The 26,355-nt window shown below is 41.9% G+C and overlaps 1 protein-coding gene across 13 annotated transcripts in view; it reads right to left on the bottom strand.

The window, feature by feature from the left end:
* LOC133489491 (partitioning defective 3 homolog) overlaps positions 1-26,355 on the bottom strand; it is a 268,623-nt gene that overhangs the window by 134,221 nt on the left and 108,047 nt on the right. For 9 of the 13 annotated variants that reach the window (XM_061798629.1, XM_061798626.1, XM_061798625.1 and 6 more), the window contains exons 6-7: positions 5,759-5,856; positions 2,552-2,635 (exon numbers count right to left, since the gene is read on the bottom strand). In XM_061798629.1, the coding sequence (XP_061654613.1) occupies positions 2,552-2,635; positions 5,759-5,856 (182 nt within the window). Of the gene's footprint in view, positions 1-2,551; positions 2,636-5,758; positions 5,857-6,447; positions 6,538-26,355 lie in introns of those variants that run through there. The other 4 variants (XM_061798633.1, XM_061798632.1, XM_061798635.1 and 1 more) reach the window with 2 other exon arrangements.

Here is a 26,355-nt window from a genome sequence, read left to right as displayed (position 1 = left end):
TTTCGGCTCCTCCGCCTCTTTGGGAATATTCAAACCAGATGTGAAATTCCTCGTAACACCTTGTTTCAACTGTGCTCAGTGTATCCTTTAAATCCCGTGGAGCAGAAGTAATGGGAGGCCCGCGGAAATATGACAGTCACCTACTAGCGTCAAAGCGCCATGATGGATGGGGGTGAACCGGTAAATGGCTTCACGATGCGGACGGGTGTTGACACGTCAACGAGTGGCGACGTGGATGATAAACGGCATGTTCAGAGGCCGTATAAGTCTTTTTCTAGAAATACCAACTCATTTGTTACGCAAGCACATTAATTCATTCAATTATACAGTAAGTACGTTCTTTCGTTTATACTGAGGATCGGGGGTGGTGACCTTTTAAAAACTATTTTCCACCCAGAAATACCAACTAATATGTAATGCAAGCGGGTAATTGACCGGTAAAATTTGACAGTACAATATATATACAAAATTGATAGTTTGTTACTCGGTAGTTAAAGTGACAGCCTGGTTCAAATTAAGAGAACAAAATGCCAAACATTAAGGGATTTTCTTTTGTGTACACAGCAACAAATTTAACTAATTGACTGTCAGCCGTGTTGAAAGCAAAGTTGCTCATATTGCCAGCGTTGAACCTCAGTGGCATTTTTAGATGACGTGTTGGCATTTCTTTACCTCATAATCAACGTGACAAGCAAAGATTCACTGCCTAATCTTGCTCTTCTACTCAAAAGCTGTGCTGATCGCAAATCTAAAGCGATGTAACACTGGCATCTACAGGGTTCTGTTAGTTATTACAATAGTTCACAAACCTGAATTTCACAAGCTGGGCAAGACCCTCTTCCATCCATCCTTTTCTTTACCGCTTATCCTCACTAGGGTCGCAAGCTGCTGGAGCCTATCCCACCCATCTTCGGGCAGGAGACGGGGTACACCCTGAACCGGCCGCCAGCCAATCGCTGGGCACAAAGAAACAAACAACAATTCGCACTCACATTCACACCTACGGGCAATTTAGAGTCTTCAATCAACCTACCACGCATATTTTTGGGATGTGGGAGGAAACCGGAGTGCCTGGAGAAAACCCACCCAGGCACGGGGAGAACATGCAAACTCCACACAGGCAGGACCGGGATTTGAACCCAGTTCTCCAGAACTGTGAGGCAGATGTGCTAACCAGTCGTCCACCCTGCCGGCAAATATAAATGCCCACGGGAGTCAAATCTGAACATGTACGAACATACCATTACACCCGTACATGTTTGTTATCATTAAAGAGTGTTTTGTTCATTTCATTGTTTCATTTCAAGAGAGTAAAAAAAAAAAAAACATTTTATAGTTACATGAAAATTTTTGACTTGTCTGTTTCTGAACTAAATTATTTTCTTGGAGTTGTCTGGTTTTGGGATTAAATGACAAAGACCTATTTGAAAGTACTTTTCAATAAACGTTTTTTCCCAAATTAGCCAGTATACATGCTCCTCATTCGCCAGATCGTCAATGGTGCATTGAAACGAGGTGTGGCAAGGTGAGTATGTCTCTCAATCGCCATGTTAGCGAAGGGCCAATTTACCAAGTACCAAGTTTCTTCAGCCCGCCATCAGCCCATCTCAATCATAGCCACAGTTCAGGGAAGAAAACACGTTGTGCGCCCGTGAACATGTGTGTGCTCACCCGATCCCAGCATTGGCCAGAGGATAACGATCTGCAGAAACGTCCATACGCAAATCAAATAATACGACAATTCTGTATGAGCCCAGTGACGCATATGATTGGTAACAGTATATATACATCACTACTTGTCAATGTACTGAAATTATTACATTTAACTGTATTCAACAGAAATGTTAAAAGTCATACTCCAATAATTAATTATTAAAAACAAACATTTCTGAAACATTGAATGCAAACCTATAGTACTGTACTTAAAAGTTGAATACAACTCAACTGTATTTGAAAAGTAAAAAAATGTACTGTATTGGATCAAAAGCTTAAACTGTCTGTATGCAAAACAACCTTCAATCTAATATGTTTGACTATTGTGTTTTAAATGTAAATTTTACTAGTCTTTCATTCTGGGACTCTTTCGCGTACTACTCTTTGAGAATCACCAAGGTTTTAATTGTGTCAGGGCAACAAAGTATTCAAGCTACTGATGTATGTTGTAAACACCAATCCTCCTGAGGATGACAAAGATGCTGTAGAACAGTGATTTTCAAGCAGAGGCAGCGTAACCGGGGGGGACACTGAGGGCATGTAACCCCCCATCCCCCTCACCCATCCCTCTTTTTACCCTATGTGCCCCTGTGTGCGTCATGTCCCCCTTTGCTCTGCCACAATACCTTTTTTCAGGAATGGAAAATTTCGATCAGCACCGTATGGTGTCTGTGGCTTAAAAGGCAGTGATGAGAACTGGTTAAGTTTGGCTTAAGGTTTAGCCATATAAACACACATGATGTTGTGGCTAAGTACACTTGAGTGTGGCTTGGAGATGATTTATACTGTTTTGCCACATCGGCTAAGTGGTTTCATGACCCAGTGCCATTATTTTTACCTGCGGTCTCTGCCACTGAAAGGCACCACGTGGATTCCCAGGGGCCCGCCGTCATTTGTCACCTCCACTACTTTGATTATGTCTCTGCAATCGGCCAGGGACAGAGTTGGGGTGAGGAGAAGGGTTGGGGTGAGAGGGAGAGACACCATGTGGGCAAACAGAAAGAGGAGGAGGAAATGTGATGAAGGCACATGTAAATTAAAACAGAAGACAAAAGTGAATTAAAAAATGTAAAAAGGGTGTTGAAAATGTGACGAACACAAGTCTACAAAACAGAACAAAAATACTACTGTGTGAGACAATCTTGAGTGGAGTTCTTGGAATTGTTTCAAGGTTTTCTTTTCAACTCAAGTCTGGAATGGCTTCAACGCTTTCCGCTTTTGCGGGGGCTCTGCCAGAGCAAGTGTTAATTACAAGTTTTTAAATTAATCTTGTTTAGACAACACTTCAACCTGCAACTGCCTGTCAATGATGTGATGAACACTAGACTGTATAGAATGCCATGAAAAGTATTGGACCCCTTCTTAAATTCTTATATTTTTTGGATAGTTTCCCCACTTTATGTTGAAGAGCAAACAAATACATAGACAAATATAACCCAAGTGAACTTAAAAATTCTGTTTGTAAATTGTGATTTCATTTATTAAGGGAAAAAAAACTATTCAAAGTCACCTGGCCCTCTGTGGAAAAAGTAATTACCCCACTAGTTAAATCATTAATTAATTGAGACTACTCACAATTTTGGTTAATTTTCACTGATCACACTCCAGCCTGATTACTTCCAGACCTGTTCAATGAAGAAATCACTTAGAACCTGACTCACAAAAATCAAGTCAGACAAAAAAAAAAAAAAAAAAAAAAAAATCTAAAAAGCGGCAACAAAATGACACAAGTCAATAAATAAAATAACTGAAATCTATCAGTCTGGAAAGGGTTGCAAAAGCAATTTCTAAAGCTTTAGGATTCCAGCGAACAATTGGGAGAGCCATTATCCTCACATGGAGAAAACATGGAACAGTGGTGAACCTTCCCAGGAGTGAACAAAGGCTCATCAGAATGATTCCCAAGACTTTTGGAAGAATATTATTTGGACTGACGAGATGAAAGTTGAGCATTTTGGACGGTGTGCATCTCGTTACATCTGGCGTAAATGTTAACACAGAATCTCAGAAAAAGAACATCCTTCCAACAGTCAAAGATGGGTGTGGTAGCGTGATGGTCTTGCGCTGCTGTGCTTCTTCAGGACCTGGACAATTCACTGTGGAACCATGAATTCTGGTCTTTAACAGAAAATCCTGAAGGAGAATGTTCAGCCATCAGTTCGTGACCTCAAGCTGAAGCGCACTTGGGTTCTGCAGCAGGATAACGATCCTAAACACACCAGCAAGTCAACTTCTGAATAGCTTAAAAAAAACAAATGAAGGTTTTGGAGTAGCCTAGTCAATCCGATTGAAATGCAGCGGCATGACCGGAAAAAGGCTGTTCATGCTCGAAAACCCTCCATTTTTGCTGAATTAAAACAATTCTGCAAGGAAGAGTTGGCCAAAATATCTCCACAGAGATGTGAAAGACTCATTGCAAGTTATAGAAAATGCTTGATTTCAGCTGTTGTTGCTGAGGATGGCCCAACCAGTTATGAGGTTTATGGGGCCAATTCTTTTTCACAAAGGGCCAGGTAACTTTGAATTTGTTTCTTTTTTTCCTTAATAAATGAAATCACCATTTAAAAACAGCATTTTCTGTTCACTTGCGTTATATTTGTCTGATATTTACATTTATTTGATGATCTTAAACATTGAAGTGGGGAACTATGCAAAAATATAATAACTTGAGAAGGGGGCCAATAGCTTTTCATGGCAGTGTATATGGACTAAAGTCTTGGGAATTTATTAATCACGAGTTGACCTAGAATCCTTGTCTTTGAATCTTAATAGTACCTCTCAGGAAGACATTTTGGACAACTACATGCTCTCTCTCTCTTCACTTTTCAAACCCTATGTCCCAATAACTTGATCCCCCCCAAAAATTCCACTTCCTGTAGGTGTTCCAATACTTTTGTCCACATTCCAAATTTTCTTCCCCTTTCATACCATGTGGTGCCCCAATAATTTAGTCTGTAACAAAAATTTTAATTCATGGATGTGTCCCAATACTTTGGTCCACATTATCTTTCCTTTTCACTCCCTTTGGCATCCCAATAATTTGGTGCCCAAAAAAATTTCCATTTCCTGTGAGTGTTCCTATACATTGAAAAAGTATAAAGTAGAAAAAAAATTCAATTCATGTGTCCCAATACTGTTTTCCAGGTTCCAAATAATTTTCACGTATCACTTCCTCATATGTTTCCTAATAGTTTAGTCCAAGAAATTTCCACTTCCTGTTGGTGTCCCAATACATTTGTCCAATCTCAACATTCTTCGCTTTTTCACTTCCTGTAAGTGTCCCAATACTTTTACCAAAACTGCACATTTTCTTTCACTTTTCACTCCCCGGAGGTGTCCCAATGCTTTTGTTCAAAAGGCATTTCATCCATCCCGCTATCGTGTACATATAAAGCTGATGAAAAATAAGTGCTCACATTTGAAGCTGAGTGCTTCAAAACATCATCCGGCCGCCTCGCTGTTTTGAAACAATAACTGATTAGTTTGGGGTGGGGGGGAATCAGGCGCCTTGTTGACAAGGAGGAGGCGTGGGAAGAGTAATAATAACAGCAGTACCATACCTGCATATCAAAGCGGCAGAAAGAGGACCATAACCAGACACACTTGCTAATAACATCGGCAGAGTGGATGAGTGTGTGGGAGCTACCGTGGCGCTTTGCTCCCACTCAAGAGTGACAGGCTTGAAAATGACTTTTGCTATATTGCATCAGTTTCCAAGAGTTGTTTTGGTATTGTGCTCCAAATAAGATATTACATGACACACATAAAGTTTGGAATATTGGGCTTTGGGGTGACATTTAAGGATGAATCTAAAATGCAGTATAGCCTTTACAGGTGAACTCAATTTGACCTTTTCTAAACTTTTAAATGCATGTCACACTGTTCAATTTCAGTACTTTTTGCACAACTTGGATTTTAGGTTCATCCTGAAATTTCACCCAAAAGCCCAATACCCCTATGTTTTTGGGAGAAGGGTGTATGTCTTCATTTTAGTATCATGTAGCGATTGTCCTTAGGAGCGGTCAGGGGAAGGTTGGAGACTTACTCGAGAGACATAGCGGTGGAGACGGTGTGGTCCAAGCACGATTCAGCTCTGCCCACTGGCTCGATGCGGCCATTTTCTTGCTCTCCCGACCCGTCCTCCTGCAAACAAACACAGAGTTAGCATATGAGACTAAATTCAATCCAATCCAATACATTTAGGGTTAGGGTTAACAAACTACATTTTCTTCACTTTTCACTTCCTGCAGGTGTCCCAACACTTTTGTCCACATTTTCTTTCACTTTAGGTAGATGTCCCCAATACTTTTGTCCAAACCGCACATTTCCCTTCTTTTATATGGCACAATAGTTTTTCCAAATGCCACATTTTCTTCACTTTTAGACTTCCTTTATTATTATCGAGTTATTTTTAATCAACTTGGCAATTTCTTGAATTTAAATGGGCTTTTTGACAATTTTCAATCAGGTTTCCGAACTCGTCACAGTACTGAATCAACTCTTATCAAAGTGCTAAATGATATAATAATAATAATACTGACTGAGGAAAGGTGTCAATTCTGGTCTTGTTGGATGTCAGTGCAGCTTTTGATACTTATATTTGTAATTTACATAATAATTAATATAATTATATATATAATTTATATTTATATGATATTTCGATCATAATATACTGCTGTACAGGTTGGAAATGTGGGTAAGACTAAATGGAACAGTCCTTAGTTCAGGTCCTACCTGGAGGAAAGGAGTTATTTTGTATCCATTGGAAGTGTTCAATCTCATCGAATGGCAATGACCTATGGAGTCCATCAAGGGTCAGTTTTTGGACCCCTCCTTTTCAGCCTGTATATGCTACCCTTGGGCCAAATTCTTCAGAACCACAATGTTGACCATCATAACTATGCAGATGATGCACTGTTACACTCGCAGTGTCTCCAGATGCAGTTCAATTGAGGTGTTGTGCCACTGTCTAAAACAGACAAATAACTGGATGAGCCAAAACTTTCTTCAATTAAACCACAACAAAACTGAAACAATTGTTTTGGGCAGTATAGAAAAGAGGAATGACCAAGTCCGAAACCTTGGTGTAGTGATAAGATTCCGACCTGACTTTCAACAGTCACCAATGGAATAAGTTGCTAACAGAAGTGGCATCAGCCCCAAGTGTGAATGTTTTTAAGTCCAGGTTAAAAACTTTTTTTTTTCCCCTCATGCTTTTTAGAGCATTTCCACTTTTAAATTATCTTTCTTGCACTGTATGCTGTATTTCCGTACCGCTTATCCTCACTTAGGTCACGTGCGTGCTGGAGCCTATCCCAGCTGACTCTGGGAGATTTTAATGAAAAACAAATCTGAGACAAAAAAAATTCTGCCATAGCCCTACTGGACCATTCTAATATGTTACATCAAGTCGTAGATAACCTGACAGCACCAGCAGGAACAAACGGGAGGCGGTCTTCAACAGCAATAAAAATTAATGGACGACAATATTACACTGCCTTTGCTCTGCGCTACTATTAACACACACACACACACACACACGTGGCCACACATGCAGACACACTCGCACATGCACAGGTGCGTGCACACACACGCACGCACACACACTCAATACTCTCGCTTTCTCGAACACACACACACACACAAACACACACAGGTCGGCAGCAGTAGCAGAGTGGTAAGATAAAGTAGTAGTCATTAAAATTGGAGGGCTACACGGGAGAGCGTAGGCCTAATCAGTATGAAAGTTAGTCTTGCGCTAGCACCGCACGGTTGCCATGACACTTTGGAGTCGCCCGCAGGAACCAAGCGTTGTGGCCCAGCGTCGTCTTTTCTCCTTAAAAGTCATCTCTCACCTATTCAGATTGCTGATGATGGCACTCTACCGCGAGACAATAAGTGGAACCTTGCAGGGAGCCCTGTGACGCTCTTCAGGTGATCCAGCGTGAGGCATTCAAAGGACTTCATGAGCACAGATGTCAGGGAGACAGGTCTGTAGTGATTCAGTCCTGAAATTACAGGTTTCTTGGGCACTGGGATGATGGAGCGTTTGAGGCAGGATGGCACTTCACACAGTTCCAAAGATCTATTGAAGAACTGTGTGAAAACTGGACCGAGCTAGTCTGCACAGACTTTCAAGCAGGAGGGGAACACCCTGTCCCCGTCCTGCCATTTTGTTGATCTTTGGTTGTTTAACGACACGTTTCACATCCTGTTCGTGATTGGTCAAATGCAGAAGGGGGAGTCAGAGGTGTGATGGTGGTCGTTGGTGGTGCGGCTGGGTGGGTGTGGGGTGTAAAAGTGTCCTTTTCAAATCTGCAGTAGAAGGTACTGAAGTCTTGAGCCAGTCCTTTACTGTTCTCCGCTTGGGGGACTGATCGCTTGGAGTTGGTCAATGATTCTAATCCTCGCCAAACTGATGTAGAGTCGTAAGCAGCAAACAGGTTTTCCATCTTTTCTGCACAATTTCTCTTTGCAATGTTGTTGTTTTTTTTGTCAGCTGATTTCTGCCCTGATTATACAGGGCTCTTTACCCACTTCGATGACATCTTCTTTAGCTTATTAAGTTGGCCAAGTTTGGCAGTGAACCACGACTTGTTATTGAACGTGCAAAATGTCTTTGTTGGTACACACAAGTCTTCACTGACGCAGAAGGAGGATGTAATATTGTCCATATATTCGTTGCTAGTTGAAGTTTCAAAGACACTAATTTCTGCAGTCTAAACAGTCTTGAAGTTCCATCTTTGGTCCACTTCACTGTTTTCACCACAGGCTTCGCACATTTAAGTTTGTACCCGTTTGTTGGTATGAAGTGAATTAAACAGTGATCAGATGAGCCCAAAATTGTACGGGAGATAGCACGTTACGAGTCCTTCAGCGTGGTACAGCAGTGCTTTAGAATGTTGCTTTCCCTGGTGGGACAGTCAAGGTGCTGTTTGTATTTAGGGAGTATGAATGAAGCAAACTCTCACTGAAGTCCGGGCTGCAATGTGTGCAGAGCTCCATGACATCAGTACACCATTTTTTCTGGATGTATCAGAATCAGAATCATCTTCATTTGACAAGTATGTCCAAAAAACACACAAGGAATTTGTCTGCGGTAGTTGGAGCCGCTCTAGTACGACAACAGACAGTCAATTGACAGAGAACACTTTTGAGACATAAAGACATTGACAAAAAACAGTCACTGAGCAATAAAGGGTTGCTAGTTATCTGGTAATGCCCGTAAATTTTTGTATTTTTTTTTGACAGTTGTGCAAAAAGATGCAGAGTCCTCTAGCACTTTGAGCAGTTCAAAAGACTAATATTGCAATAGTCCGGTGCAATGACCATTGTGCAAAGGGCGCCGAGACTTCAAGGAGTGTATGCAGTTTAAAGTGACGAGTAGTGCGATAATCTGGGACAATGTTGATTGTGCAAATGTTGCAGATACTCCTCAATCAGTGTGCAAATGGTATGCTACTCTGGCATGAGTGCCCAGTATTGGTCAACAAGATGTGCAAATAGTGCAGCGTGGCGAGACTACTACAGTGAGTGCACGAGTAATGTATAATTGGCCCCAGAGAAATGTGACAACAAACTAAAGTCAAAAAATTGCCAGCATGTTGTAATGGAATTGTAGGTTAGGTGTTTAAGAAGTTGATTGCAAGAGGGATGAAGCTGTTGGAATGTCTGCTAGTTCTAGTTTGCATTGATCAGTAGTGCCTACCTGAGGGAAGGAGCTGGAAGAGCTGGTGACCGGGATGTGGAGGGTCCGAGAGGATTTTGCACGCTCTTGTCTTAGTTCTGGCAGCGTGCAAGTCCTCAAGGGTGGGTAGGGGGGTACCGACAATCCTTTCAGCAGTTTTGATTGTCCGTTGCAGTTGAAGTTTGTCCTTTTTTGTAGCAGCACCAAACCAGACTGTGATGGAAGAACACAGGACTGATTCAATGACCGCTGTGTAGAACTGCCTCAGCAGCTCCTGTGGCAGGCCGTGCTTTCTCAGAAGCTGCAGGAAGTACATCCTCTGCTGGGCCTTTTTGAGGACGGAGTTGATGTTGGTCGCCCACTTCAGTTCTTGAGAGACTTTAATTCCCAGGAACTTGAAGGTCTCGACGGTTGACACAAGGCAGCTGGACAACGTGAGGGGCAGCTGTGGCGAAGGATGCCTCCATAAGTCCACAATCATCTCTACAGTCTTGAGCGTGTTCAGCTCCAGGTTGTGTCGGCCACACCACAGCTCCAGCCGCTCCACCTCCTGTCGATATGCAGACTCGTCACCGTCCTTGAAGAGGCCGATGACAGTGGTGTCATCTGCAAACTTCAGGAGTTTGACAGCCGGGTGCACTGAATTGCAGTCGTTCGTGTAGAGAGAGAAGAGCAGCGGAGAGAGGACACAACCTTGGGGCGCCCCAGTGCTGATGCTGCGTGTGGATGAGGTGGCCTCCCCCAGCCTCACCTGCTGTGTCCTGCCCGTCAGGAAGCTGTAAATCCACTGGCAGATGGCAGGTGAGACGCTGAGCTGGAGAAGCTTGGATGAAAGGAGTTCAGGGATGATGGTGTTGAACCCTGAGCTCAAGTCCACAAACAGGATCCTCGCGTAGGTCCCTGCACTGTATAGCTGTTCTAGGATGAAGCTCAGTCCCATGTTGACTGCATCATTCGCAGAGCTGTTCGCTCGGTAGGCAAACTGCTGGGGGTCCAGCAGGGGACCTGTGACGCTCTTGAGGTGGTCCAGCATGATACGTTCAAATGACTTCATGACCACAGATGTCAAGGCGACAGGCCTGTAGTCATTTAGACCCGAGATTGCAGGTTTCTTGGGGACTGGAATGATGGTGGAGCGTTTGAAACAGGATGGTACTTCGCACAGTTCCAGAGATCTATTGAATATCTGTGTGAAGACTGGAGCGAGCTGGTCCGCGCAGACTTTGAGGCAGGATGGGGACGCATGGTCTGGGCCTGCCGCTTTGTTAATCTTTTGTTGTTTGAAGATGCATCTCACATCCTTCTGGTTAACGCAGAAGTCGGTGGTGTGATTGTGGTCGGTGATGCAGCTGGGTGGGTGTGGGGTGTGAAAGTGTCCTTTCAAATCTGCAGTAGAAGGTATTCAAGTCGTTAGTGTGCTGGTGTGCCATTGTTCTCAGCTTAGGGGGATCGTCGCTTGTAATTTGTCAGCGATTGGAATGCATGCCAGACTGATTTATAGTCGTTAGCGCTAAACTGTTTTTCCAACTTTGCTGCATAGTTCCTTTGCAAGTTATTAGCAATGTTAATTTCTTTAGTCAGCAGGTTTCTAGCGCGATTATACAGGGTCCTGTCCCCGCTCTGATATGCGTCCTTCCTTAGCTTGGCAAAGTTGCTCAAGTTTGGCAGTGAACCACGGCTTGTTGTTGTTGAATGTGCGAAATGACTGTTGGTACACACACATCTTAACAGAAACTGATATAGGATGTGACAGTGTCCGTATATTCATCCAGGCTGCCAGCTGAATTTTCAAAGACACTCCAGTCTTTGCAGTCTAAACAGCTTTGAAGTTCTATCTTTGCTTTATTGTTCCACTTTTTCCACTGAAGGCTTCGCGCATTTAAGTTCTTGCCTGTACGTCGGTATTAATTGAATTTAAGCAGTGATCAGACGAGCCCAGGGCTGCACGAGGTATAGCACGGTATGCGTTATTTAGCAGTGGTCTAAAATGTTATTTTCCCTGGTAGGCCAGTCGATGTGCTGCTTGTATTTAGGGAGTTCGTGGTTGAGTTTAGCTTTGTTAAAGTACCCGAGAATAATGAGGGGTGAGTCCGGGTGTTTTTTTTTCAATTTTGTTGACTTGTTCGGCGACCATTAGGTCGTAGAAGCATATTCCGCCACCTTTTCCCAATTGCCTCGTGTCACGGTCCGCTCGGTGTACTTGGAAGCCGGACAGCAGTACGGCACCATGGGGATGCGTTCACAAAGCCAAGTCTGCGTGAAGCAGAGGGCAGCAGAATGTGCCAAGTCTGTACTGGTCCTTGTGAGGAGATGAAGCTCGTCCATTTTGTTGGGTAGAGAGCGTAGATTTGCAAGGTGAATCGACTTAAGTAGCGTTTGAAATCCTCGCTGTAGAAGTATAACTTGCACTCCTCCTCCATGCACCATAGAACGTGGCCACTCTGCTTGTAAGTAGCTTCGTAAAAAAAAAACTTGGTGGATTTGTGAAAACTGATGAAAGAAGGCCAATGTTTAGCAAGCCTTCTCTAATGTAAGTCACGTAATGTCTCCAAAGACCAACAAAAAAGACAAAAACAAGGACAATACTAGGGGCAAGCTGACCCCCGGACACGCACCATCGTCATTAAATTAGGGTTAGAGAACCACCCGTGATGGAGAAAAAGCCGTGAAGTAGCGATCATATCTATTTTATTATTCATATATATTTTGAAGCTTTCGCTTCAAATATGCATGTGAGGTGCACATATTTATGTCCATTAGGGGTTACGATCCTCACGTTGTTTTAAAAGGTAGGGCCTGGCCTGTTGACTGACACGGAAGTCTCCAAATGAAAGTGTAGAAAGTTTAAAATGATGACTGTATATTAATTAATACAAAAAAACAATAAATTACAATGATCCCATCCCTAGTTAAAACTAACATCAATGTTACAATAGTTTGTGAACTGTCTGACATTACTGAGTGTCTCTTATTGTGAGTGAGTTCTAGGAACCTTCACGTTTCAGTTTTTGTAGTTCCTGGAACTTAGGTTATTATAATAAATGAAAACAAATGAAAACTAAAACTAAGTAAAGGAAATAAAATAAAAACAAGAATGTTTAAAAACTAAATGTTAACTAAAACGACATTTTAAATTTGCAAAACTAACTATAATTACAGTGAAAATGTCCTTCGTTTTACTTTCATTACACAATCCTTATTGCGATCACACTTGACAAAAACCCCGGATTAAAAAAAAAAAAAAACTAAAAAACTAATAAAAAACTAAAATGAAGCTTTTAAAAAAAAAAAAAAAAAAAAAAAAAAACTAGCAAGCCTGCTAAAAACTAATTCAAACTAAACAGAATTTAAAAAACAAAAGTCAAAATGAAATAAAAACTAACTACAATGGAAAATCCAAAACTATGATAACCCTGCCTGGAACTAAAGGTTTAGCGCTACCATCTCACAAAAAAGGTTCACAGATCTCTCGAAAGTACGAGCTACTTCTTTTGGCAGCTAAATTTACAGTTCCTGTGGTCCAAACACAAATGTCCTCCCAAGTTTCCTAGTTCTGGGATGATGTTACTGCTATCGCTATATCAGACAAATTAGAATTCTACTCATTTCTTCATTTCAAGGTTGGGCAATAAAAACTCAAGAGAAATAACTGAATGTGATGGAGGTTTGATTGACAGCTGACCCGGAGACAAATGGGCGCGAGATGGCCACATTTGACCTATTGCAGCTTCCAGACTTCTCTGGTGCCCGCCGCTGGGAAGTGGGCTCCGGCCGGGCAGACGTGAATAATTCATGAAGGTGTCTGGAGGGAGCGAGCAGGTAGGATGAGTATTTTCAATTTTTTTCCTCACATAAGTCATTGTTTGTTTCCTGTGCGGAGGAGAGGCGGGCGGGCGGGCACCGTGGCCCCGAGGCTCATTAAAGATTAATACCAGAATCCATTGAGGTGTGTCCACCCTATCTCTTGCACTAAATAAAGTGCCCCCACTCTGTGTGTGTGTGTGTGTGAGAGAGAGAGAGAGAGAGAGAGAGAGAGCGAGCAAGAGAGAGCGAGAGAGAGAGAGAGAGAGAGAGAGAGAGCGAGAGCGAGAGTGAGAGAGAGAGCGAGAGAGAGAGAGAGTTGGTGCACTTTAATGAGGTGCAGACCCGGTGCAGTTCCTGGCACTTTGACCGCACTCACACGTATAAATGGATCTGGATGCATGCGGCGGCATGCACTCCCATCAACTTTAAGCTCCCTGCTCACGCGAACATGAACGCACGCACACACACACACACACACACACACACACACACACACACACTAACACATTCACATACAAACACATACACTGAAGAAAGTAGCTGGTTAGTTTGTTGGTGGGCTAGTCAGTTCTATTACATCTGGGGTGTTTTAACTAGCGATTCCACGTTGTTTTTCCACAATGAACGTAGTTCAGACAACTTGTGTTTTAATGTCACAGGTTCCACTGCGTTTCATAATTAATGTAGTTCCACAATTATTTAGCAAGTTGGTTAGTTGACTGGCCAAGTCATTATTTCATTAGTTGTACAACTTCAGGGGCTTTTTAACTTCAGAGGTTCCATTTACTTTCATGATAAATGTATTCTATCTCAAGAGTCAGTTGGCTAGCTACGTAATTAGTCTGTTAATTCATTAGCTCATTATTTTGTTAGTTGTACAACTTAAGGATAATTTTATCCTCAGACGTTCCATTTAATTTCAAAATTAATGTAGCTCAAGAGTCGGTTAGCTCATAAGATGGTGAATTAGCCAAGTAATTTGCCAGTTAGTTAATTGTACAACTTCAGGGGAATCTTAACTTCAGAAGTTCCACTTGGTTTCACGATTACTGTGGTTCTAGCATTGGTGAGTTAGTTAGCTAGTTGCCACACAACTTAACCGCTGTTATTTGTGAAACAACAAAACAGTCTAAGCTTTTCTTTGATGAGAATTAGTAGGGTGAGTCTTGTCTCGTTTTCTCCTTTTGTCAATAAGTTTCACACCAAAGACATAAAACGGTTAGGAAAAAAAAAATTATTCAGCTCTCTCTCTTTCACTACCAGTTTAATCAAATTTGGAATTGCATGACTTCTTGATGTAGCTGAAGAATTAGTCAGTATGTGATGCTAACTTGAGCTATTTAGAAGTTTTGGAAGAAGAAGCTTTGGTATTGCGAGATGGTGTTGCTTAAATGTTTTCAATTACACACGCACGCACGCACACATTTATTCCTGTTGCCTTGAAGACACTTAAGTAATGAGAGGCAGACGAGCTGACATTTAAGGACAATAAGTCACATTGACAGTTTGTCACGGTGCCACAGTGTTGACGTTTCGAAAGATTATTTCAAGACTACTTTGTGACGAAATCCATCATGTGTCCCCCTGCTATGATATGCGCCAATAGCGTAAAAGACGACCACTTGATAGTATAGTGACATCATCAAAAGTGCAATCCCATTAAAAGTTTCCAGTTGTTCCTCACTCACAAAAAAATAAAAAAAAAAATAAAAAATTACAAAAATAAAAAATTAAAATCATCAACATCCTGACAAACCACACAAAATGGAGGAATTTTAGGAGCTTTTGCTACTACTCGATTACTTATGAATCAGTGAAAACTCACAACAAACCAGATGAATTCAGAAATATGCTGGCTTTCAACGCATTGCTTTCACTGAAAGAAGCAGACAGGGTTTTGACAAGGAGAAACACTACAATATCCAGAATAGACTGGGAGATGGAGGATTAACTAATGTGAATACAGTGGAACTTCGGGTTATGAACGACCCAGTTTACGAACAATTCAGGTTACGTCCAAAGTTTTCGTAGAAAAATTACCTCGAGTCACGCATTATTTTCGGCTTGCTAACGGTCTTGGTATGGATGAACAGAAGGATCTATGTTGTGCTTCTCGCGCTCATCATCATCAATGCATATTTTATGGAGGAAGAGTTGATGCAGCTGCAAAAAAAAAAAAAAAAAAAAAAAAAATGGAATGGGAATATCCCATGCTCATTTCATGGCAGGATCGAATTTAAACTCGCTCGAGACCTTCTAGTTCGCAGCACGTCGCTTCAAAACACGCTGCTGTCCCCTCAGCACACACACAAAGAATGGGAAAGTCGAGGGTCTCAGATGCCTTGCCAAGTGCAGTCTGAAAAGTTCCACGTCCGCATCGTCCATCATCCAATCACAAATCTAATAGAGTTTGTAATTGACGTGGTAAACATAGCCCAGAATTCATTTTCTTTTTATCAAAAAAATACTATTTACAGTATGTATGTTATTTATTGAATTGTAGCGTCTCTTTAATAAAGACAAGTTAATATCGGTGTAATCACATCAAAATAGCTCTCCACGAATGTATTCGCAAGGCGGAAATTCAGTCAATCCAGATGCGACCAGCAGCACTGCATTTTTTAGGAATGAACAAGGAAGTAGGTGCAATATCATCGCGCCAAACTTTTACTAAAAAAGTAAACAAAGGGCTAATCAGTCAGAAATTAGAATGGCTCCTAAAAGAACACACTAGATGAGAGAAATGATCTGTGCTGTGCTTCTTCTCGTGTTGTGCATTGACTGTGCATCATACAATGCAACTAAAAAAGTTTGTTGTTGTATTTATTAGACTGACAAAAAAGAGAAAGAACTCCCTGGTAATCGCGTGAACGAGGCAATAAAAAAAGATAAAATGGATCAAACGATGAAAATTATCAAACAAAATGTGCAGCAAATTGACAGCAATTAATCTTTTAAATAATGTTACATCCCACTTTCAGATTTATTTATTTATTTATTATTATTTTTTTAAACAGAAAAAGACAACTTTCCCTGAATCGGTTTGTTGTGCCAAAATGGAATGACAAAAGCATGTATAAAAAGCCACTAACGTTCAAATCGAGCCATGCGAGGGATCAGCATCACTTGTGTGTTTCTTAGTTTTATATCTTTTAATCAATGATTATTCTGCCATCAAAAGCCCTTTCCCAGTCTTGCTTTTGTTATTTTATATGTTGAGTCACAAAAGCTAATAATTTTAGCATCAAAGTCACTGTTCTGCTTGACGTGTCTTCACAAAAAGCTTGTTTTCTCAGATTTTCAGTCAGAAACACGTGTTTCGGTTGAAACAAACCCATGTTCTACTGCCGCTTACTACAGAATGGATAAACTTGCAGAACTGTCTTCTTTCACCAGAAAAAAAGTATTTGCTCTCTTTTTTAGGCTTAGTGCTTAATGTCCCAAAACAATATTCTATGAGTCTTGAAAGATCAGTCAAAATGCTCTAAAATGGCTGGCAATATGGGAAACTGCTTTGAAAACAGCTGGCAGTGAATGAGATGTGGCTTTCTGTTCTATGCGTTTTATTGTTTTTCTGTTTTAATGTTAACAGCGGTTAACTTATTTTTCTCTACACCTGTATAATGATGGTTAGAAGCATTAGAATGTGACTCACAACATTGCCTGTGCATCGTTGAACTGCAAATGTCAGTGTGAACTAACCTACTAGTTAGCTAGAAGCCAAAGCGTAAGTTGGCGGTCCTGAAAGAGGGGCAGGTTTCACAACGTTCCAACATAATTCCAAGAAAACGTCATAAATCTGCCTGATTTCCCCCACTTATTGAACTAGCGTTGTTACCACAATGACTTGGAAACGCAGGGGCTACCATATGGGCGAGTGCATCCCCCTTTGTGTGGCCCTCAATGGGCTGTCAGGTCTGTCACAATCAGCCGGGGTTGGGGCCGTGAGTCGAGGTCGGCTAGCAGCCAAAATGCAAAGAGACCGAGGTCTACTCCTTATACTTTGTCAGACATGACACAGGTGGCGTGATAAGGAAAACCATCCAGGAAAAAGGTCAATGCGGAATTTTTTTTTTCCATATGTGGTCCATATGGACACAGATCTATGGTGACTTGAGCGGATCAAGCCAGTAGACGTTAAATCAACAGAGGAACACATTTTCTTCAGACTGACATTATTTGACAGCAATTGAGGATCTATTTATGTTGAATAGAGTTAATTTAACTGGGGGTCACAGTTCTTGCTGTCACATAGAACAAATTATTCCTCAAAGTTTGAAATCTTGGGAACTTTGGCATGTAGACCAAGTGGTCTTACGCTGGAATAGCAGTTGGTAGACTCAATGCAACAAAAAAGCAATTCTAAGAAAGGGGGCTCGGAAATAACATTGATTCGAATTAATTTATTTTAATTTTAAAGTCATTAATCAAGAATTTTGGCATGTAGTCCAAAAGGTCCTAGATTGGAACCGCAGTCTTGACTAAATGCAACACAGGTGTGAAACAGTTGTCTGTAACTATATTTAGATGACTAAATAAGAGGAGCGCAAAATGCAACGTACTGCAATTGTTTCGAATAGCCAATTCATTTTTCAACACTTCGGTAAAGCAAAAACACAATTAATAAAATTTTCTATTTGATCTTAAATTTGGAAAGGAATATATAGAGTTAAGCATTTAAGCATTTGCATGTCTGGAAATAAAAGCCATGATGAGGATTTTTAACTTTACTACCTTTTTGAACTCGCCACTCAAGCAAACTCACTCTTCAAAATAAACAGGTGCATTATGACTTTTTTTTTTTAATGGATGCCATTTGCTGTGGAGTGGATCAGGTGTTTAGGGTGTAATTCGATTTTAATTAGAGTCATTGTGTGTGTAGTTTGCACCCCAAGGTGGCGGTGGTGGCCCGGGGGAGTTGAAATTGTGCTCCCTCAAAACGAAGAAGACTTTGATCTTCTCCTTGCGTCTCTGTGGTAGATCTCACAGCTGGAAAGAGGAGAGTCTCCCAGCGCTCAATCACTTAGAAACCACAAGATCAAAGATGACGAACAGAGCGCAGGAGAGCATCTCGCCGAGGTGAATATTTTCTAGTGAAAATAGAGCGAATATTATAGCAGAATTACAAGCAGCTTTTATGAGATCAATGGTTCAACATCAAGGTATTAAAACTTAAAATGTTAAGTAAAATATGGTGTAATGGTCCAACAACAATATGGAATCCAAACAAAAGCATAAATGTGTATATATGTTTTTTGGGGTCTTTTACTTGTCTATTTTTGCTGGTGCCAATTTTTAAGAACAAGGGTGATGTAAACAGCTGTGGGAAGTATAGAGGAATAAAGATGAGTCACAAAAAGAAGTTATAGGAAAGAGTAGAGGAGGCTAGACTCAGGACACAAGTGAGTATTTGCGAGCAACAGTATGGTTTCATGTCTCGAAAGAGTACCCCAGATGCATTATTTGCCTTGAGGGTGTTGATGGAGAAGTACATAGGTCAGAAGGAACTACACTGTGTCTTTGTAGATCTCGAGAAAGCCTATGACAGAGTACCCAGAGAGGAACTGTGGTACTCGCAAGCAGAAGTCTCGAGTGGCAGAGATGTTAAAATAGTACAGGACATGTATGAGGGCAGCAGAACAGCAATGAGGTGTGACAGAGGAATTTAAGGTGGAGGTGGGACTGCATCAGGGATCAGCCCTGAGCGGTTTCCTGTTTGGAGTGGTGATGTATTGATAGGCTGACAATGAGGTTAGACTGGAATCCCCGTGGACCATGATGTTCGCAGATGTCATTGTGATCTGCAGTAAAAGCAGAGATCAGGTGGAGGGACAGTTACAATAGAAATGTGGAGACATGCAAATGAAAGGAGCGGAATGAAGATTAGCCTAAGTACAACAGAATATATATGCATGAATGTGAGAGGTGGAGGGGGAAGAGTGAGGCTACAGCGAGGGTGGAGGACTTTAAATACCTGGGGTCAACAGTCCAGAGCAAGTGAGGGTGGTAAAAAAAAAAATTAAAAAAAACTCAATAAATGGGTCCAAGCAGGTTGGAACAGGTGGAGGAAGGTGTTATGTGACAGCAGTCTCTGCTAGGATGAAGGGCAAAGTTTATAAGACAGTGGTGAGGCCAGCCATGATGTACAGATGAGAGACAGTGGCACTGAAGAGACAACGGGAAGCAGAGCAGGAGGTGGCGGAAATGAAGATGTGGAGGTTCTCTCTAGGAGTGACCAGGTTGGATAGGATTAGAAATGAGCTCATCAGAAGGCGAGCCAAGGTTCGATGTTTTGGAGACAAAGTTAGAGAGAGCAGACTTTGATGGTTTGGACACGTCCTGAGGAGAGAGAGAAAGCATATTGGTTGAAGGATGATGAGGATGGAGCTACCAGGCAAAAGTGCTCGAGGAAGACGAAAGAAAAGGTTGATAGATGTAGTGAGGGAAGACATAAGGGCTGTTGGTGTTCGAGGAGGATGCAGGAGACAGGCTTACATGGAAAAGGCTACCCCTAACGCGACAAGCCGAAAGGAAAAGAAGAAGCAGCTTGTCTATTTTTGTGTGCTTATAACCTTACACAGGCGATCAGTTAGGAAGTCAACAAGGAAAATTTTATTTGTGACCAAAGAATTGAATAGCTGACCTTTTGCCAAAATAAATACTAATAGGTAAGGTTTACAAAGATTTTTGCAGAACTACATAATTAATTGGGCAAAAACGATACTTTAAAGGAGAACGTTTGTCTTTTAAGCAAATCGTTTTGTCTCTGTAAATTAAACAACCAAGTAAATCTGTTATTTTCTGAATATGTGTCTGCCAGCCGTTCTGAATTATGTTGTGATGTGATGTCACAATTAAACGAATTCCTTTGGGAGTATTTTGCGAGTGGCATCTAAGGTAGCTGGGGTGAAATTTAGATCTCTGGGTGAGACTTTTAACATCCAGGTGCATAAAAAAGCGAAGTCTTTCTTGATGGACGCTACTCATCCTCTCGCATCAGAATACAAATTGCTTCCTTCTTGTGTCCGTCTCGCCCCCCCCCCCCAGCTACTAAAAACAGTCTTAACTACTCCTTTGTAACTCTCTCCATCCACAGGGTTTTCATGTCGCAGAGAGGAGATAACTACTTTGCCTCCATTGCTGCTATTTGCATTTGTACTTTTAGCTTTTTACCATCCTTTTATGGTTGCGTATCAATTTTACGGTTGTGTATCAATTTTACTATTTTATACTTTGCACTTGGAACTATTTATTGTCACCTGTCATGCACTTTATTACTGTACTTTTCCTGCTCACATCTTGTATGATCTTATGTGATCTGAATTTGTCTGCTGCAAATAAAATTGCCCTTCAAGGGACATTTAATAAAGTGATGACATGAATTAACATAAAAACACCACATGCTCTTGCTAAACTAAGTGACGAAGTGTAATTCAGCAGATTGGTGAAGAAATGCTGCCGCCACCAAATTAAATATAACCCACGTGTTCACTGTCTTTATGGCGACTTGCACGTGCAATGCAATCTGCACTCACTTTTTTTCCAAACTCTGGGCTCAACAAGTAGCTCTGCCCCAAGTTGTCATGGGAACAAAATCTATATTGGCCCCAGAGTAGAGGGTAAGAACCATCCCCTCAAAACCGAGTGATATCAACCTAAAAGTGGACGTTAAATGTACGCAATTCTATATCCTTTGTGCATTTTAAACAAAGAAAGTCAGAGGGTTTTTTTTAAACACTAAATTTCGCCAATTGAACAACCCCAATCAACATTGTCAAAATATAACTTTTCCTTTATGTAAGAAAACATATTTGCCTTTTTCCATTCTGACAGTAATGTAGAAATGATTTGTCTTATATAATTTGGCTTGTTTTTAGATTTACATTTATATTTTAAAGTGAACAACGCAGATATAAATCACAAGTAAAAAAAAAAAAAAAAAGTAAAACAGCTAAACCAAACAACATAAAACAGAACAAAACGCACATCCTGCGAGATTGTTCCATTACTTCTGAGTCTTCATCGCATTTGTGATGTGTACGCGTACCATTTAGCCCAGTTCCTTTTAAATTGTGCCTTTTCAGTCTGATTTTATAGATCAGACTCTCCATGTGTTATACATCGTCTAATTGTCATCCATTGTTTTATTGTTGGTGTATCTGTCTTCATCCATCTTTTTGTTATAGATTTGCTGCAAGCAGAATTTTGGTTAGATATTGGTCTCTTTTACATACTGTCTCCTGTATAAAACCCAGATACATCACTTGAAACGTCTGTGATATTTTTTATTCCAACACTTTTCAGAGGAGGGGAATGTACCACATCCCAGAAAGACTAGATTTTCAAACAACTCCAAAAAAATATGAGTATGATTGGTTTCCGTACAGTTAGATGACCTGCAACATGATTGTGTCATCTTTATGCGCTTACTCATTATTTTATTCTTATAAAGTATTGAATTTGCTTCTTCCAAACAAACTCCTCCTATCCTTGAGAGTGAGTTATGTTGAGATGAGCCCCCCACATATCACTCCATCTGTTGCCCTCATGCAGCTCCTTTTCCCACATCCTTCACATAGCTAGTACAAGCTTTTCTTGAGTCCATTTATACAAGGTCGACATTTCTATAGTTGGGATTTTTCTGTATGCTTGCACAAATACCTTAATGATTGGGTGAATTTCCTCTTCTCTTTTCCTAATTTGCCTACAATAAGTCTCTTAGTTGAAGATACCCAAATAAATCTTATTTCCACAGTTGGTATTCATCCTTTAACGCTTGGAATCCAACCGTAACCCCTTTCTTAATTAATTTACAGATTGCTGTCATACCTCTTTGAGTCCACTGTTTGAATGTGTTATCCATTTTCCCAGGTTCAAATTTCTCATCCCATCCATCTCAATAAACACGATTCTTTACCCAGTTTAAATTGTCTATTAATTATTAGCCACGTTTCTATAGTGAATTCTCTAATTGGGCTCAATTCAATTGTTTCTTTTATGCTGGGAAGGGCGACACAGTGGAAGACTGGTTAACACAACTGCCTCACAGTCCTGAGGACCCGGGTTCAAATCCGGCCTCGCCTCTGTGGAGTTCGCATGTTCTCCCCGTGCCTGCGTGGGTTTTCTCCGGGTACTCCGGTTTCCTCCCACTTTCCAAAAACATGCGTGGTACGATAATTGAAGACTCTAAATTGCCCATAGGTGTGAATGTGAGTGTGAATGATTGTCCAAATGTGACCTGCAAGTCGCTGGCGACCAGTTGAGGGTCTACCCCGCCTCTAGCCTGAAGTCAGGTGAGATAGGCGTCAGTACACCCGCCACCCCAGTGAGGATAAGCGGTACAGAAAATGGATGGCTGGATGCTGGGAAGTGGGGATGGGGTGCTGCTGCCCCCCCTAATACTGTTTGGATGGGATATTTTCCTTTTTTTCATTTCTATGTTCTTTCACCAAACTACATAATCTGGGCTGCACTAGCATATGAATGGACAAATCTGTGCTGCGTTGAAGTATTCCTTCAAATTCGGAAGAGCCTGGCCTCCTCTTCCTTGAGGTAATTCAAGGGTGGAATACCTTATTCTTGGCTTCTTGCCTTCCCAAATGAATCTTGATATTAATGTATCCCAATTAATAAATTGTAAATTTGGAATGACCACCGGGAGTGACTGAAACAAAAATAAAAGATGTGGCTGGATATTCATTTTGATCACATTGACCATCTGGCTATACCTATTCTAATATTTTTGTCAATTTCTTCATAGTTATATTTGAACAGCTTTATTATTCCCAAATAGGTCGGTGTCTTCGCCTCCCAAACCAAATCTGTCCAGAGTTAGAAAGAGGAAATCCCAGTTAACCCGGTCAAATGCCTTCTCTGTGTCGAGGCTAATTAGTGCAGATGGACTTTTATTTTTGTGTATACTATACAAGGTTCTTCTGAATTTATCGTGTGTTTGTCTCCTCACTATGAAGCCAGACTGGTCTCCGTCAATAATTCCGGCATAAATACTTCGACTGCGACTAATAGTGGTGTATACTTTATAGTCCGTATTTAAGACTGACATTGGACTGTAGTTTTGGCAGTGTTATCTTTTAACGGTTTAGGCAGTATTGTGATAATTGCCTGCCTCCAAGAGGGGGGATGGTATCATTAGCCATGATCCGATTAAAGGTAGTGTATGAGGGAAGAGAAGGGATATCAGTTCTTTGTCAAATTTTTTTGTACCACTCGTACGGAAATCCATCACTGTCCGCCATTTTGCCTGTTTTCAGATGTCTTACAGCCTTTCGTATCTCTTTCAGTAATTTGACTCATCAAACATTTGTTTTGCTCAGTTCCTATTGAGGGTGAATCTAATTAGTCTAGAAAGGTTAGAATTTCATTCTGATTTTTTGCTTGTGGCCCAGTGTAGAGGTTTTTATAATATTCATCCATCTATTTTCTACCGCTTATCCGAGGTCGGGTCACGGGGGCAGTAGTCCCCCGAGAGACACGGTCGAACGCCTTCTCCAAGTCCATAAAACACATGTAGACTGGGTGGGCGAACTCCCATGCACCCTCGAGGACCCTGCCAAGGGTGTAGAGCTGGTCCACTGTTCCACAGCCAGGACGAAAACCACACTGCTCTTCCTGAATCAGAGTTTTAACTTCCCGACGGACCCTCCTCTCCAGCACCCCTGGATAGACCTTACTAGGGAGGGTGAGGAGTGTGATCCCCCTGTAGTTGGAACACACCCACCGGTCCCCCTTCTTAAAAAGGGGGACCACCACCCCAGTCTGCCAATCCGGAGGCATTGTCCCCGATGTCCATGCGATGTTGCAGAGGCGTGTTAACCAGGACAGCCGTACAACATCCAGAGCCTTGAGGAACTCCGGGCGAATCTCATCCACCCCCGGGACCTTGCCACCGAGGAGCTTTTTAACCACCTCGGTGACATCAAACCCAGAGATAGGAGAGCCCGCCTCAGAGAATCCAGACTCTGCTCCCTCATGGAAAGGTGGAATTTAGGAGGTCTTCGAAGTATTCTCCCCACCGGCTCACAACGTCCCGAGTCGAGGTCAGCAGCACCCCATCCCCACTATACACAGTGTTGATGGTGCACTGCTTCCCCCTCCTGAGACGCCGGATGGTGGACCAGAATTTCCTCGAAGCCGTCCGGAAGTCTTGCTCCATGGCCTCACCGAACTCCTCCCATGCCCGAGTTTTTGCTTCAGTGACCACCAAAGGTGCATTCCGCTTGGCAAGCCAGTACCCATCAGCTGCCTCAGGAGTCCCACAGGCCAAAAAGGCCCAATAGGACTCCTTCTTCAGCTTGACGGCATCCCTCTCCGTTGGTGTCCACCAACGGGTTCGGGGATTGGGTGGGTACTCTGAACTGCTGTTTGGTGCATAGGCACAAACAACAGTCAGGACCCGTCCCCCCCACCCGAAGGCAGAGGGAGGCTACCCTCTCGTCCACCGGGGTGAACCCCAACGTACAGGCGCCGAGCCGGGGAGCAATAAGTATACCCACACCTGCACGGCGCCTCTCACCGTGGGCATCTCCAGAGTGGAAGAGAGTCCAACCCCTCTCGAGAGGACTGGTAACAGAGCCCAAGCTGTGCGTGGAGGAGAGTCCGACTATATCTCGTCAGAACTTCTCGACCTCACACACCAGTTCGTGCGCCTTGCCTGCCAGAGGGGTGACATTCCACGTCCCTAGAGCCAGCTTCTGTAGCCCATGGGTGCAGGCCCGGCCACCAGGCGCTCGCCTTCGAGCCCCACCTACAGGCCTGGCTCCAGAGGGGGGCCCCGGTGACCCGCGTCCAGGCAAGGGAAACCTAAAATTGTGACTAAAAAAGCTAAATCTGTCCAAGGAAACGTGTTGTAATTTGGCAGATTGATGAAGAAATGCTGCACCCTTTAAAAAAGAAAAAAGAAATGGTGTAATTCAGACGCTTGGTAAAAAAAATTCTGCCTCCGCTCAAGCAAATATGGCGAAAAAAAAATGCATGTCTCCTTTAAAAGTTTGCCCTCTGCATCGGATTAATTCCATTACCCCTACAGCAGAAAATGAATGTGAGATGAAACAAATATGGTTATACTCCACTTCCACTGCAGTTTATTTGTTTAGACGATGCAATCTCCAATTGGCTCATGGCTTCCCGACAACGTGAATAATTGCAAAATCAAAAACAAATACAGAGCGAGCAGGTCGTCTGGCGGCGAGACGCGCACAAGCCAGCGGGAGTCATGCATGCAGTGTTAAACCCAACATGGCTGCCACGCACTTGCATCACCTTCACAAATCTGCACACACAACACGCACACAACTCCTCTGAAGATATGAGTTCCCCATGCGGCCAACTCACACACACGCGCAAACACACACACACACACACTTGAGAGACATCAAAGCTTCACAGCAGCACCTATGTGGGGCCATGAGGAACATTATTCAGGATTAGCTCTCACACTTCCTATTCAAATGCTTTCACACGTAAACAAACTACTGAAAGGCTCTCATAAGGACTACTCAAACACTCTCATGTGCACGAGTCTCGCTCTCATTAACAATACTCAAATGCTCTCATTTACACTAGTCAAAGGCTCTCATTTACACTACTCAAATGCTCTCATTGACACCACTCAAATGCTCTCATTTACACTACTCAAATGCTCTCACGCTCGCACGCATCTTGCTCTCATCAACACTACTCAAATGCGTTCACGCGAGCACGTTCTCGCGCACATCACTGGCATTCACGAGTTCATGTCAATCATGCTCACACGTGAATAGTGTAAATCTTTTATTAGGTAGTTCAATTCAAAAAGTGAAATTATGGAGATGAACTGCACACACTCAGAGTGAAGTATTTCATATTTAAAATATGTATTATTTTGATGATTGTAGCACATAGCAAGTAAAAAATATTCCCCATATTGAGAAACTAAAATATAACGTCAAACGAAATAGTCAATTAATTCAAGAAATAAAGTGATTTTTAATGTAGAAATTAGGCTGCAATTTGCCCTCTGAAAAGTACTTCAGTGTTTAATCACTCTATGAGTACTGAAGAAAAACTTTTCAACTATATTCTAATTTATTGAGATGTACCTATATTTTAAAAAGTCAAAATATTTGACTGTGTGTGTAGTCTGGAGTGCATAT

Source organism: Phyllopteryx taeniolatus, chromosome 14, assembly GCF_024500385.1.
Source record: "Phyllopteryx taeniolatus isolate TA_2022b chromosome 14, UOR_Ptae_1.2, whole genome shotgun sequence".
NCBI lineage: Eukaryota > Metazoa > Chordata > Actinopteri > Syngnathiformes > Syngnathidae > Phyllopteryx > Phyllopteryx taeniolatus.
This window is presented reverse-complemented; position numbering and strand designations above follow the sequence as displayed.